General features: G+C 38.2%; 1 protein-coding gene and 1 long non-coding RNA gene across 5 annotated transcripts; one reads left to right on the top strand and one right to left on the bottom strand.

The window, feature by feature from the left end:
• Positions 1 to 3,460: 3,460 nt before the first annotated feature.
• LOC147857303 (putative serine/threonine-protein kinase PBL7) lies at positions 3,461 to 9,142 on the top strand. Of its 4 annotated transcripts, none has more exons than XM_087328574.1 (5): positions 3,461 to 3,624; positions 3,974 to 4,200; positions 4,288 to 4,477; positions 4,621 to 5,012; positions 8,359 to 9,142. In XM_087328574.1, the coding sequence occupies exons 1-5, from the start codon at positions 3,498 to 3,500 to the stop codon at positions 8,824 to 8,826; spliced, it is 1,404 nt and encodes a 467-aa protein (XP_087184700.1). In that variant the 5' UTR covers positions 3,461 to 3,497; the 3' UTR covers positions 8,827 to 9,142. The 4 variants fall into 4 exon arrangements, with proteins under 4 accessions (XP_087184700.1, XP_087184699.1, XP_087184698.1 ...); XM_087328573.1 differs by having other exon boundaries at positions 3,462 to 3,624; positions 4,285 to 4,477; XM_087328572.1 differs by having other exon boundaries at positions 3,462 to 3,624; positions 3,947 to 4,200.
• LOC147857304 (uncharacterized) lies at positions 4,933 to 5,301 on the bottom strand. Its single transcript, XR_015530608.1, has 2 exons — positions 5,149 to 5,301; positions 4,933 to 5,108 (listed from the first exon to the last, which is right to left on the bottom strand). It is a non-coding gene; the product is annotated as an uncharacterized LOC147857304 (long non-coding RNA).
• Positions 9,143 to 12,386: the final 3,244 nt, after the last annotated feature.

Raw genomic sequence — 12,386 nt, 5'->3', positions numbered from 1 at the left:
AAAGATAATGACAAATTAGTTTTCCCTAGATTTACTACCAATCCTCGTTGTGTGCAAAAGTCATCTAAGGCATTTAAGGTGCTTTTGTAGGTCATGTTCAGACTCCAAGAGCAAGCCTATGTTGTTTGCATAGAGTAAGAGACTAACTTGCGTACTCCCAATGACTACTCCGTTGCCTCCCTTACATCATGCAATAAAATAAGTGATCTCATCAATGTAGATCCCAAAAAGAGTCAGTGATAGGTGGCAACCTTGTTTTACACCAATGGTGCTAGTGAAGCAATCGGATAGCCCACCTGGGTATCTTACGCACCCGGAGACTTGCTCATATAAAGCATAGATCTCGATGTATATTTGTGCCAAGTGTTGGGATCCTCGATGGGTGTTTGTGGTCTTGGTTCCCGTAGTCTCTTCCATGCAAGGGCGCAATCCCTAGTCATGAGCATGTGGTAGAGTTCCCAATATTGAGATGTTTCCCACGCTCGTCTTTTACGACATGTCATCTTCCGCATCTCTTTGTGAGCCTGTATTGAGGAAATAGTACCATTAAGTTGCGATACTTTAAGTTGTCTATACAATTCTCAACAATCCTCAGTCTCCTCGATGGGTGTTTGTGGTCTTGGTTCCCGTAGTCTCTTCCATGCAAGGGCGCAATCCCTAGTATTGAGCATGTGGTAGAGTTCCCAATATTGAGATGTTTCCCACGCTCGTCTTTTACGACCTGTCATCTTCCGCATCTCTTTGCGAGCCTGTACTAAGGAAATAGTACCATTAAGTTGCGATACTTTAAGTTGTCTATACAATTCTCAACAATCCTCATCACACCATCTATTTTGTGGCATAAAACCTATTCTACTTTGATTGGAGTGTTTTGTGTATGGGAAACTTCTAATTGTTGCGGAGTGAAGGATGTGTATGAGTTCTATAGTAAGGTTCTCTAAAGGTGGGGAAGAATCAAGAGAGGAGAGATGGGTTTGAATATGTCGGGAGTAGATGTCAGAGAGCTCATGTGTGAAATGTATTGTGGTGTGATGGTTTGGTTTACTAGAGTTGGTGTCGTTAGAGATGTCATATTTTAGCTCAGAGTATAGGAAGATATGGTCTGCACCAATAGGGAATGGGGCCACCCAGAAGGAGTTAATCATGTGGGTAGCTTTAGGGTGTCCTATTAGATAATCAACTGTGTTATCCCCTCCCTCCTCCATGTGGGAAACATGTAAGCTCTTCAGAGCCTAGCCACTTGGCTAAACCATTATATATGATCATCTGGTGTCGACTTCCAAGTTCGAGCAGATGATGGCCAAAGTTTTTGGCACCCATACCTTGGTCTTTTGATCTACATGTGATGCATATGGCTAAAGGGTTGAAATCCACCATTTCTAGGTTTTTATCCATCTAAAATATTGTGCATTGTCGGGATTGGGTTCTCGCAATGAAATCTCCTACGAGGAAGACTTCCCCTTGAGAAGAATATTGGATTATGTCATCTGATAAAGGTTTGTATGGAGAAGGCCCATCTGGCGCTCCTTCACCAACTAAACTCACTTCTCAAGCCATATTATAACGGGATCCTTTAGGGGGGAAAGTAACAAATGACAATAAATATTGCCCGATCCTTGCTAGTGAGGACTTTCACCCACATAAAATGGGTTTCTGGGTTTGTCCTTAGTATTCCTATCCTATTATATATCTCTCTCCAAAACAATATTGCAATACCTCCAGATCCTCTAGTAGTGTGTCAATATGAGGTTTGTCTAAAAACAGACTCCCAATGAAAGCCTTCAACTCATGGGAGTCCTCGATTTGGACTATGATGTGTTTCTACTAAGAAAAGTATATCAGATACCTTCAAAATCTAAGAGAGGGAGAGAGAGAGAGAGAGAGAGAGAAAGCATTCCTCTTCCTCTACCTCTCTCTCCTCTTGCTCTTCTTGTTCTTCTTTATTGCTAGAATGGTCTTATTACCTTTAATACTACTACTTAATACTTAGTAACAATTGGCAACGATTCGGTTCGGTTTGATTCAAGAGGGTCAAAACCGAACCGTTTAAAATTTTAGAAACCTAAATTGAACGGAATCGGACCACGAAACTGTTAAACCGAACCATTAAAAAAAGTTCAAACCGTTAAGCCATTAAACCGGTAAAACCGTGGTTTCGTGGTTCGGTTTCGGTTTTCAGCTTTAGGTCAAAATTTAAAATTTTAAAATATTAAAATATTTCATTATTTAAATTTTCAAAATTTTAAAGATTTTCCTAAAATGTGAGAATAAGGCATGAAAATGAAAAGATTGTTTAAAAACAATTTTTCTTAAATTAAAAAAAAAAAAAAAACCGTTAAACCGTTTAAACTACGGTTTCGAACTGTTGAAACCGAACCGAAATCGAATCGAACCGTTAAAAAAAAAACCCCGAACCGAACCGAAAAGTTTAAAGTTCCATCGTACGTAAAATTCATGTTCGTTTAGCATAACATTCGTTTTCCTACGTTGGAAAACGAATGCGAATGTTATTCAAACATTCTTCTATTTATTTATTTATTTTCCATTTTTTAGGCTTATTTACCTCATAATAAATAGTTAATCCAAAAGTATGGTATTTATCCTTCTTTGAGAGTGTTTTTCTTACGCGAATGGTTCTGAAACATTCTCGATGAGAATGCACGTATGGTTCATACTATGGTTCAACTTTAAACTGTTAAGCCGTGGGTGCGCGGTTCGGTTCAAACCGAACCGTTGTCGATTGTTAGTACGTAGTACATACTTACTACTAACTACTACTACTACTATTGGTAAGCACTGACTGACTCCCCCCCTGTTTCTTCTTCTTCTTCTTCTTCTTCTTTCTTTCTTTCTTTCTTCTTCAAACAGCTCTCTCTCTCTCTCTCTCTCTCCCACAACAACACGCAACCATCAAAACACAAGAACAGACCCAAAACAGAAAAAAAAGAGCAAATCCCTTCCCCCCTTCCCCTTCCCCTGTCTCTGATTTTCTGCTTTTCTGAGTCTTTCTCTGTTCCATTCTCTTCCTCCTTCCTCCTCAGATCATAATCTGTTGCCCCCCTCCCCCTGTTTCTCATCATCTTCATCTTCATCTTCATCTTCATCTTCATCTTCACCTTCATCCTCATCATCTTCATCTTCATCTTCATCTTGGCTTTCTTGACCTAATCTCAGTCGCCCCTGTCGTCTGTAATCACCATCACCACCATCATCCTCATCGTTTTCTTTGCCCCCTTCCACTGCTTCCTTCCTCACATTCATCACATCACATCTCACAACCCCATAATCTGTGAGAGAAAATGCGAATCATCGCTGTCCCCCCGCCATTCTCAATGCTTCCCCCATCATTGTTTCCCCACCCCCCCCCCCCAAAAAAAATAACATCTAAGTTCTGATCACAACCAGCTTCTTCTGCTTAGCTAGCGAAGATCAAGAATTGTGAAATTTGTTGCTTTTTCCCTGCTTCGTTGTTTTGGTCCCCAGTGAGCTTCCTTTCCATGGGTTGCTTCACTTGTTATGGCTGTTGGGAAGACAAAAACAAGAAAAAGAAGGAGGAGGACAAAGAACATGAATCACGCCATCGTCAAGCTGTCAAACCTTCACTCATCGGCAAGGTTCAACCAGGTGGCTCTCTTAATCTCCAGTTCTGTCTCTTGCTTCTGCCACTCATCTAAGCATATAAATTATGTTTGGAAATAGAAAAATTATCTGCTTCTAATTCTTATCTATGCATAACTTTTTGTTGTTTGAAAGTAGCGCTCTTTTTGAATGCATATGCCGGAATTCACCTGGTTATATAAACGTCTGACATCCACTTGCATATAAATGAATGCTATGGCTAGATAACACAGAAATAGTGGCTAGGCATGAACAGAGAGTAACTAAATTTGGTTTGAAAACGAATTCATCTTCTTGAAAGAATGACTAGATCTACTTGCTTATGTAGATGAATCGAATGGGGCATATGTTTCAGATCATACAAAATCAGTGGCTCCACTGGAAAGAACAAATGATTCTTCAGAATCTGGGCCACGGCCATCTGAAATGCCTAAAGACAAGATACCTCATGGATTGAATATAAGGGCACGTACGTTTACATTCAAAGAACTTGCTTCAGCTGCTCAAAACTTTAGGGAGGATTGCTTGATTGGTGAAGGTGGATTCGGATCTGTATACAAAGGCTGTTTGGATGATGGACAGGTTTGACCAAGATAAAAAGAGAGAGTAAAATCCCGTGTCTTTTTCTATTAAGAAACATGACTCCACCTTTGCATGAATATCTAGCAGGTTGTTGCAATCAAGAAACTCAACAGAAATGGGCTGCAAGGGAACCGGGAGTTTTTAGTGGAGGTGTTGATGCTTAGTCTTTTGCAACATGAGAATCTTGTCAATCTCATAGGATACTGTGCGGAAGGTGATCAACGGCTCCTTGTATATGAGTATATGCCTTTGGGATCCTTGGAGGATCACTTGCATGGTGAGATGAAGATACATCCATTGTGTGTGAATTTCTAACTATATGTTCTTCACACTGGCCCAATGGAAAAATATAGCTTTTGCTGTTTTCGTTGCTGATAATGTGCACATCCGATGTAGCTCATATCTTAAAACGTAATGCAGACCTTCCTGCGGGTAAAGAACCCTTGGATTGGAAGACACGCATGAAAATTGCTGCTGGTGCTGCAAAAGGTTTAGAGCATTTGCATGATATTGCAAAGCCACCAGTGATTTACCGGGACTTGAAATCTTCCAATATACTCCTCGGTGATGGTTTTCATCCAAAACTGTCCGATTTTGGGCTGGCAAAACTCGGGCCAGTTGGGGACAAATCACACGTATCTACGCGAGTGATGGGGACGTATGGTTATTGTGCTCCTGAATATGCTATGACAGGTCAATTGACAATGAAATCAGATGTTTACAGTTTTGGGGTTGTGTTGCTGGAGTTGATCACAGGAAGACAGGCAATTGACCAAACCAGACCATCAGGCGAACACAATCTAGTCGCATGGGTAAGATTTCTTAAGGATATTATATTTTCACATAACTCCTTATGTTTTGTTTCTAGAATGATGTGGGCGATGAATATTTTTTGGTGTTGTGTAAACCTTTCTGACTCTTGTTTTGACAGAAACGATGATCATCCACTTCTCTTATTTATTAAATTTCTAAACATAGGGTCTTTATCACTTATTTCTGTTGAGTTGATTTCCAAACTGCAATTATTGACAAGATACACATTCATTATCATGTTTGAAAATTTAATTGGCTTTTGTAATCTGAGTGAGGAATGAGAAGGTATATTGGTTTGTTCCTAATCTTGGGCATGCTTAGGCCATGTTACGTTATTATGATGACTTGCGCATTGAAAATTATCTATTGGCACCATATTGAGTACCACAGAGACAAGGAATGATGAAGATCTCAAGCCATTTAATCATTGTTCCTTTTTTTACCTTTTATTTGGGAGACTTTGTAGAATTTTCCCTTGTGTGCATGAGGTAAATAATCAATTTCATAAGAGAGGTACCTACACAATGTTATGGACTTCTAAGGGAAACTGCTTGCCAAGTAGGTCTTTGAAATTTTTGAAATTCATGGACCACATCATTAATCTTGCCATCCTCTTAGAATTCTTCCAATATAGAATGTATCATGTGTATTATGCAATATGTGATATGTATGTCTTCTAATTTCATTAAACTATATCTTGAATATTTGTGGTCTAGGATCCAGTCCCTTACAAGTTTTGAGCTACTATAAATTTTTTCAAATAGATATTTCATAGATATCTAAGATGCTTTAGTTAATTCTTGACAATAAGATCCAATAGTCTGACAAAGTTCCATTCAAGAAAATAACAAGATCAGACTGATGGGCGTAGAGGTAAGAACCTCTAATAACAGGACTGAGGAAATTTTTGAAGTAATTATATGGGTCCTGCAGAAAGGAGACTGCAAATGTAGCAATCAGGCAGATGATACAGGAGGTGGGAAACAAAAATGACATGAATGATACTGATGATGGTGTGGACGCCACCCATGGTTGGTTACTTAGGATTGATAGTTGCAGTACCCCTCGTAGTACACAATCTCATCCTCCAGCTTCTAGAAAGAAAGCAATGCCATGCATGCTACACAAAATTCACAATGGCACAGAAACTTACAGCAATGCTTGGTTATATAATGTCTAGTGCACGCAAAATTACTAGGAAATCAATGAGGTAGGGTGTGAAGAATTAGCTTAAGTATGGAGCTTAAGGATGGCCAAAATGTTCGGCATGATGTGTGAACATAGGAGGCAATGTTCAACTAAAGAGTCTAGGAATAGCAGGGACAGAGAAGACTGCCTCCCTTCCAACTTCAACACCAACATTTGACATGACCACATTTCTTAATAGCCCACATGCAGCATTGATTGCTATTTGCAATCAAAATTTGTGCATTCACTTAGTACATTCATAAAATTTCAGAATAGAATAAAATAGTAGAAGTATGAGTCGAAGCCCAACAAAGAAAGGAAAAAGCCCGGATCTGCTGAAGGTGTTGTTGAATATAAACCGGCAATATACCTTGGATTTATATAGATCTTCTCTTTGATATGGTCCAATTATTTTGACTTTGATCAATACCCTTGTTTGTAGATTTGATTTTGCATGGTATTATTTGTGTTTCTATTGGACGTTATGGAACCTGGTTTGAATAGCTTTGCCATGGTTTCAGGCCATTGAAAGGCACATGATTGGTTGTCACTGAACTTCAAATAATTTTGAAGAAATTTTATAACCCACACTTGATGATATGTTAAAAGTTAGTTATGAATATCTGAATCCTGATCAAAGCATCCAGAGCTTCAATTGACATTACTCTATCCAATCTGCTCAGTTTCATTCTACATGGACCCATTTTTTAATCCTTCTAAAATAAATTTGATCACTATTATTGTGATCTGTCAGAGTAAGTGTTATTTGGCAATGCATTACTTTGACGACTTTGCTAATCAGTTGGTGATGTGTGGTTCTGTTTGAAACTGTACTAAAATAGAACAAGATGCTGTGAGCTCCCCTTGATGTCAAATCTGATTGTACCCATTAGATAAGCACTCACAACCCTTCTTTCCAATGTTTTTTCTTAGCCCAGCCATCGTAAATGCAGATGGACATTTAATGAAGGTACATCTCTTGTTTTGTTGGTGATGCTAATCAGTTGGTGATGTGTGGTTTTGTTTGCAAACTGTACTAAAATAGAACAAGACGCTGTAAGCTCCCCTTGATGTCAAATCTGATTGTACCCATTAGATAAGCACTCACAACCCTTCTTTCCAATGTTTTTTCTTAGCCCATCCATCTTAAATGCAGATGGACATTTAATGAAGGTACATCTCTTGTTTTTCGCTCTGAAATATTCTGCTTACATTGAAATGTGCCAAAACCTAGACATCCAAATGTGCAGAAATGATTGAGATTAGACTTGTGAAAGGATTCTTTTCTCTTGTTTTTCGCTCTGAATATGCAGGCTTACCAAAATGGCATACTTAATAATATGCCGCAATTGTATATTCAAAGCATATTGCTGAATCAAAACAAATAAAGATAGTTGACCCCAATAGCTGATATCCAGCAGGATATCTATATTAATTGGGCAGATTACTATAACTCTATGGAGTTTATATAATTGGCTCAATACAGTGGCATCAAATCAGCCCTTTTTGAGTAGAAATCAAGGCTATAATGGCAAAAGTCAGGTTACTGCGAACAAGTCTTTAACTGATCAAATGATCAAAACTGCACAGGTGGTGAAGGCTATTTTATGGCTTTAAGATTTGCTTTTGGCGTGGCTGCCCTGCAAGCTGCTATACCTTAGTGCTGCTTTTACCATCCGTTTGACTCCTTGACTGTGTTTTCCAAAGGTCTTCCTGTCCTGGGCTATTCCAGATCTTAAGAAAGAACAATAATTATGGATTCCTGGTACCAAGTTTCAGGAAATACTACTGAAAAGATCCAGAAACTCCACTGGTATTATCTGGTTCTGGGGCTGTTTGGTAAGGCTAGAAACAGAGCTGGTAATTTTGCTTCCACGTGTCAAATATTGAATAAGGCATAGGTGTTACCTTTCAGAAGTGGAAAATGATGATCTCTCGAGTGTGCAGTGAATTAAATAAACCAAAAATTTGTCTTTGTGTACATCATGATAGTATATGTAATCTCTGAACATTTTTGCCTTTCACTATAATAATATGAAATGATTATATACCTAAAATTGATCTTTCAATTGAAGTATCTATCCAAGCTGGATACTCTTATGTTGTGAGTCAAGCATCTCAAAATTATCATTGACTCCTTATAGAGTGATACTGCAGGCACGGCCTCTTTTCAAAGACAGAAGGAAGTTTAGTCAGATGGTAGACCCAAATCTCCAAGGTCACTATCCTGCAAGGGGCTTGTTCCAAGCATTAGCTGTAGCAGCTATGTGTCTGCACGAGCAAGCCGCGTCAAGACCCTTGATCGCCGATGTGGTTACGGCACTCAACTTTCTAGCTTCTCAAGCTACTGATGCTTGTTCACTGACACCTAATAGAACTAGTTCAGTCACAGTGTCTTCACCAAGGCCTTCATCTGATGCAGTTGGGCAACAAGCTGCTGCCTCTAGAGATGCTGGTGGTTTGCAACCACTTGATAATAAGGATGATGGTGAGAGACAAGGTATCCAGAGTGAGACAGAGCTTACAAGCTGGAGAGCTCCGGCAAGTGGAAAAGAGAGAGAGCAGGCTGTTGCAGAAGCAAGGATATGGGGTGAAGCGTGGAGAGAGAAATCCGTGGCCACGTAATGAAAAATCATGTAACATGGTTAAATTCATGGATGTGACTTAAATACATGTTTTCTTGAGTTTCAGAAAGATCCCATGGCATTTGGAACCTCAGCAGTTTCGAGACAGATGAATTAGGTTGGCAGATTTTGGTCTTCACATCCTGATGCCCCTGGTTTTTTCCAGTCGAAAGCTTAGGGTGGTAAAATACCAAGCCAGAATAGCATGCTTGGTTATGGAGTTTCCGGTTTTAAGTGTATGTTGTATTAATCCAATTAAACATGAAATTGTTCTGGACAGTTTTTTACAGTAATTATATCATGATGCTTTTTGTATATAGTGTTTTCATAAGTATTTCCGACTGAGAACAGGTATTATTTGACAATGCTAGCCTTTGTAAAACAAACTCTATATGACAATACTGCCTGATCAAAATGATGTAAAGTAGCTAATGAAAATGCAAGGTAGGTTTTGTTCCTACTATTTCTCTTGTATGCAAAATTTCTTAGGGCTCTTCACAGGAATTATATCTTGGTTTGTACATGGTATTATTATTGATAATGAATGCTCGCATTTGTAAAATTGTTTCTGATATCCGAGTGTCATCTTTTTGCATGTTTATTCAAATTATGTAAAGCAGCTAAGTTGTGGGTTTTATTTCTAATCTTACATGTCAAAGTTTGTAACTGATTAGGTGGTTTAGTGATACAAACAAACCATTATCTGGACACCTTAGTTTTTCTGTTCTTGTGATGAGGTAGGTGTTAAGATTCAGGAGTCAAGAATATAGAGAAAAGTAACAATCTTTTTCTTTTGTTTTGCAGGGGAGATGGTATTAAGCTTTAAAAGACATAGATAAATGACATATTGTTGCCTACGAAAAGCTTACATCTAATTATCTCATGTCAATGAAGACCAACCAACAGTTGCCCTCCAAGGAACCACTATAGATATCTTTGCGAAACTGTTTTTGACCTATAAGCTTGATTCTTTAGAATAATGTCACAAAGAAAGCATAATGGGATCTCTCACCTAGGTTTTTAGAATGATTAGAGTGAAGGCATCAAGTAGAGTGAACACATTAATGCGCGTGTCTCTAGGGTGCATGTGTTTCTTTGAGAGAGCAATTGAAAGTACTTTTTGTTGGGCTTGTCAATATTCTAGAACTTTTCTTAGGAATATTTCAATATATTTAAATAGAAAATCCTCTTAAACTCCATTGTTCTTTTTGTATGGTTAGCTAGGTAGGAAGACAACCCAAATAAAGATAATCATGTGGTTAAGGAAACCTAGAAACTGCAAGTAAAAAATTAAAATACAATCAAGCAAAAATTAAAGAAATAAAATTGATCTGGTCACTGAGGCATTCAGCCATTAACCTTACATTTGTTAACCAAGGTTAAGAATTTTAAAAATATCCTTAAGAGTTATACTCTTACGAAGACCTTAATGGCTTAGGGAATGCAATAGTCTCACCATAGGAATGAGAAAAACCATTTTCAACTAATGAAATAATGTTCATACAAGAGTGACTAAAAGAGAGAAAACTCAAAGAAGCACTCTAGATTAAGTGAGAACAGTCATAAAGGTGAGTTTTATACTTATCTTACAAAGTTATTTTCCCTAAGGCTATTTAACATTTGTTTGGAGATTCAAGCCTATCTAACATAAACTCGAGTGTTATTGCCTACACATTTGCATCAAGCTTTTAGCGTTAATACTCAAGAAGCAATGCATAGAGAGTTGCATTTCATCATCGGCGATTCCTCCCTTTGAGAAAGGTAAAACAGATACAATGATATGGACATGTTACCCTTTGTAATGAAAGGATCCATTTTAGAATCTTGAACATTCGCTTAACAAATACCACCCAACAATGTCATCTTTAATAAGTTTGAGAAATTTTGGACTCCCAAGTCTTGACAATTTTATCTTTATTATTTAGTTGGCCAGGAAAGGTATCCTCATTGCAACCATACTTGGAAACCTGCTAAGAATACTCCCAATGCTCTTCAAAGTTGCAAACTTACTTCATTATTGTCTAAATCTAGAGAAGCCACCCAAGTACTTCAATTATAGAGTTATCTTAATTGGTTTGAGCCTTCATTAACCAGTCAAGTCAATTATATATTTTTCAATTGATAGAGAGAGAGAGGTGCCACATTCCTACATTGTTCCTAAAAATTGAGAGATAGAGATAGAGAGAGGGAGGCACCTCTTCCTGGATCCATACATTCCCAAAAACTTAGAGAGAGAGAGAGAGGCACCTCATCCATACATTCCCAAAAACTTAGAGAGAGAGAGAGAGAGAGAGAGAGAGCAACAAAAACACACACAACGAGATGCCATTTCAAGAAGAAATGAACTAGAGATAAATTAGTAATTGGTTTAGGGTTCGATTCGGTTTAGGTTTTGAACTCCTCTAAACTGGTTAAAGCAAAATTGGTTTGGGTTGGACAATGCTAAACTAGTTAAGCCGAAACCAAATTGTTGTTGATTCTTAGTGGTTCGAGAAGAATAGAAGGTGGAGCAAATTGTTATAATAATTTGCAAGTTTAAAATTAGGAAATTTTCCAAAATACAGTGAGATACCTTTCTTATTTCAATCAAATACACTTCCATCTCTATATCCTAAACCCTAAACTCTTGAAAATGTTATATATGTATTATGTATATATATATATATTCCTTGAAAATATCCTTTCATTAGTTATAAACAGTTTTTACAAGAATGTTGACCTACCGTCAAGCTTCCCTTGATATGTTGTACTTTGCCATGGGTTCCCATCCCTAAAAGATAGATAGTATCAACACTCCACCACTCAATAACGTAGTTATGTAATCGGTGGTGTGAACAACCATACTGGTGGTGCTAAGCACCACATGGGTCTTGCATTTTGTAGTGTGAGAAAAGGGCCCTTCTTCCAATAGGGGATAAATTCGAGGTATTGCAACACTGCAACATCTGTCTCACCTTTAATTTCATCATACCGCCCTTTCAAGGTATGCACCATATGCATCCAGACATTCTGTACACTTTCCACGCAATGAACTATAGTATTATCAAACACCTTAGAACATCTAGCACTCCAAATAAACCACATTGTGGTGGTGCATAACAGCCCCATACCTCTTGCATTGCCTTTAACATATAAGGAATTTCCATATGACTTCGTTGCACCACCCTTATCCTTCCTCTTTGAATTCTAATAATATTTGTGCTATCGTAGCCCATACTACTATACCCCACGAAAAACCTTCATCCCTACACAAAACACTTTTCTCCAAACTCGTTGTGCAGCCTAACATTCCCACAAGCAATGTTTCAATGTCTCTATCTGGCAACTACAATAGATGCATGCAATTGGTCCACCTGATTGTTGCAACCATTGGCCGACCAGTAATGCTCTATGTATTATTAGCCCTTGGAAGACATTTATTTTCCTATCTTGTTTCCTTGCCCATAATGTCCTCCAAAACTTTGCTAAAATTTTGGATGTGACCCCTTGATGGGTCCAAAATTGACTAGCCCATAGTGTAGTCCTGTGTTGAGCTGCCAAAATGTGTCATCCATTCTTAAC

Source organism: Azolla caroliniana, unplaced genomic scaffold (assembly GCF_043228905.1).
Source record: "Azolla caroliniana isolate FFs.n. ecotype wild unplaced genomic scaffold, voAzoCaro1.0.p SCAF_12, whole genome shotgun sequence".
Classification (NCBI taxonomy): domain Eukaryota; kingdom Viridiplantae; phylum Streptophyta; class Polypodiopsida; order Salviniales; family Salviniaceae; genus Azolla; species Azolla caroliniana.
This window is presented reverse-complemented; position numbering and strand designations above follow the sequence as displayed.

What these genes read in the sequence shown, in the direction of transcription:
- LOC147857303 (XM_087328571.1), top strand. Translation starts at nt 3,498, where the DNA reads ATGGGTTGCTTCACTTGTTATGGCTGTTGGGAAGACAAAAACAAGAAA. An exon ending in CATCGGCAAGGTTCAACCAG is followed by an intron (nt 3,625 to 3,946) that starts GTGGCTCTCTTA and finishes TTGCTTATGTAG; the next exon opens with ATGAATCGAATGGGGCATAT. An exon ending in CTTGGAGGATCACTTGCATG is followed by an intron (nt 4,478 to 4,620) that starts GTGAGATGAAGA and finishes AACGTAATGCAG; the next exon opens with ACCTTCCTGCGGGTAAAGAA.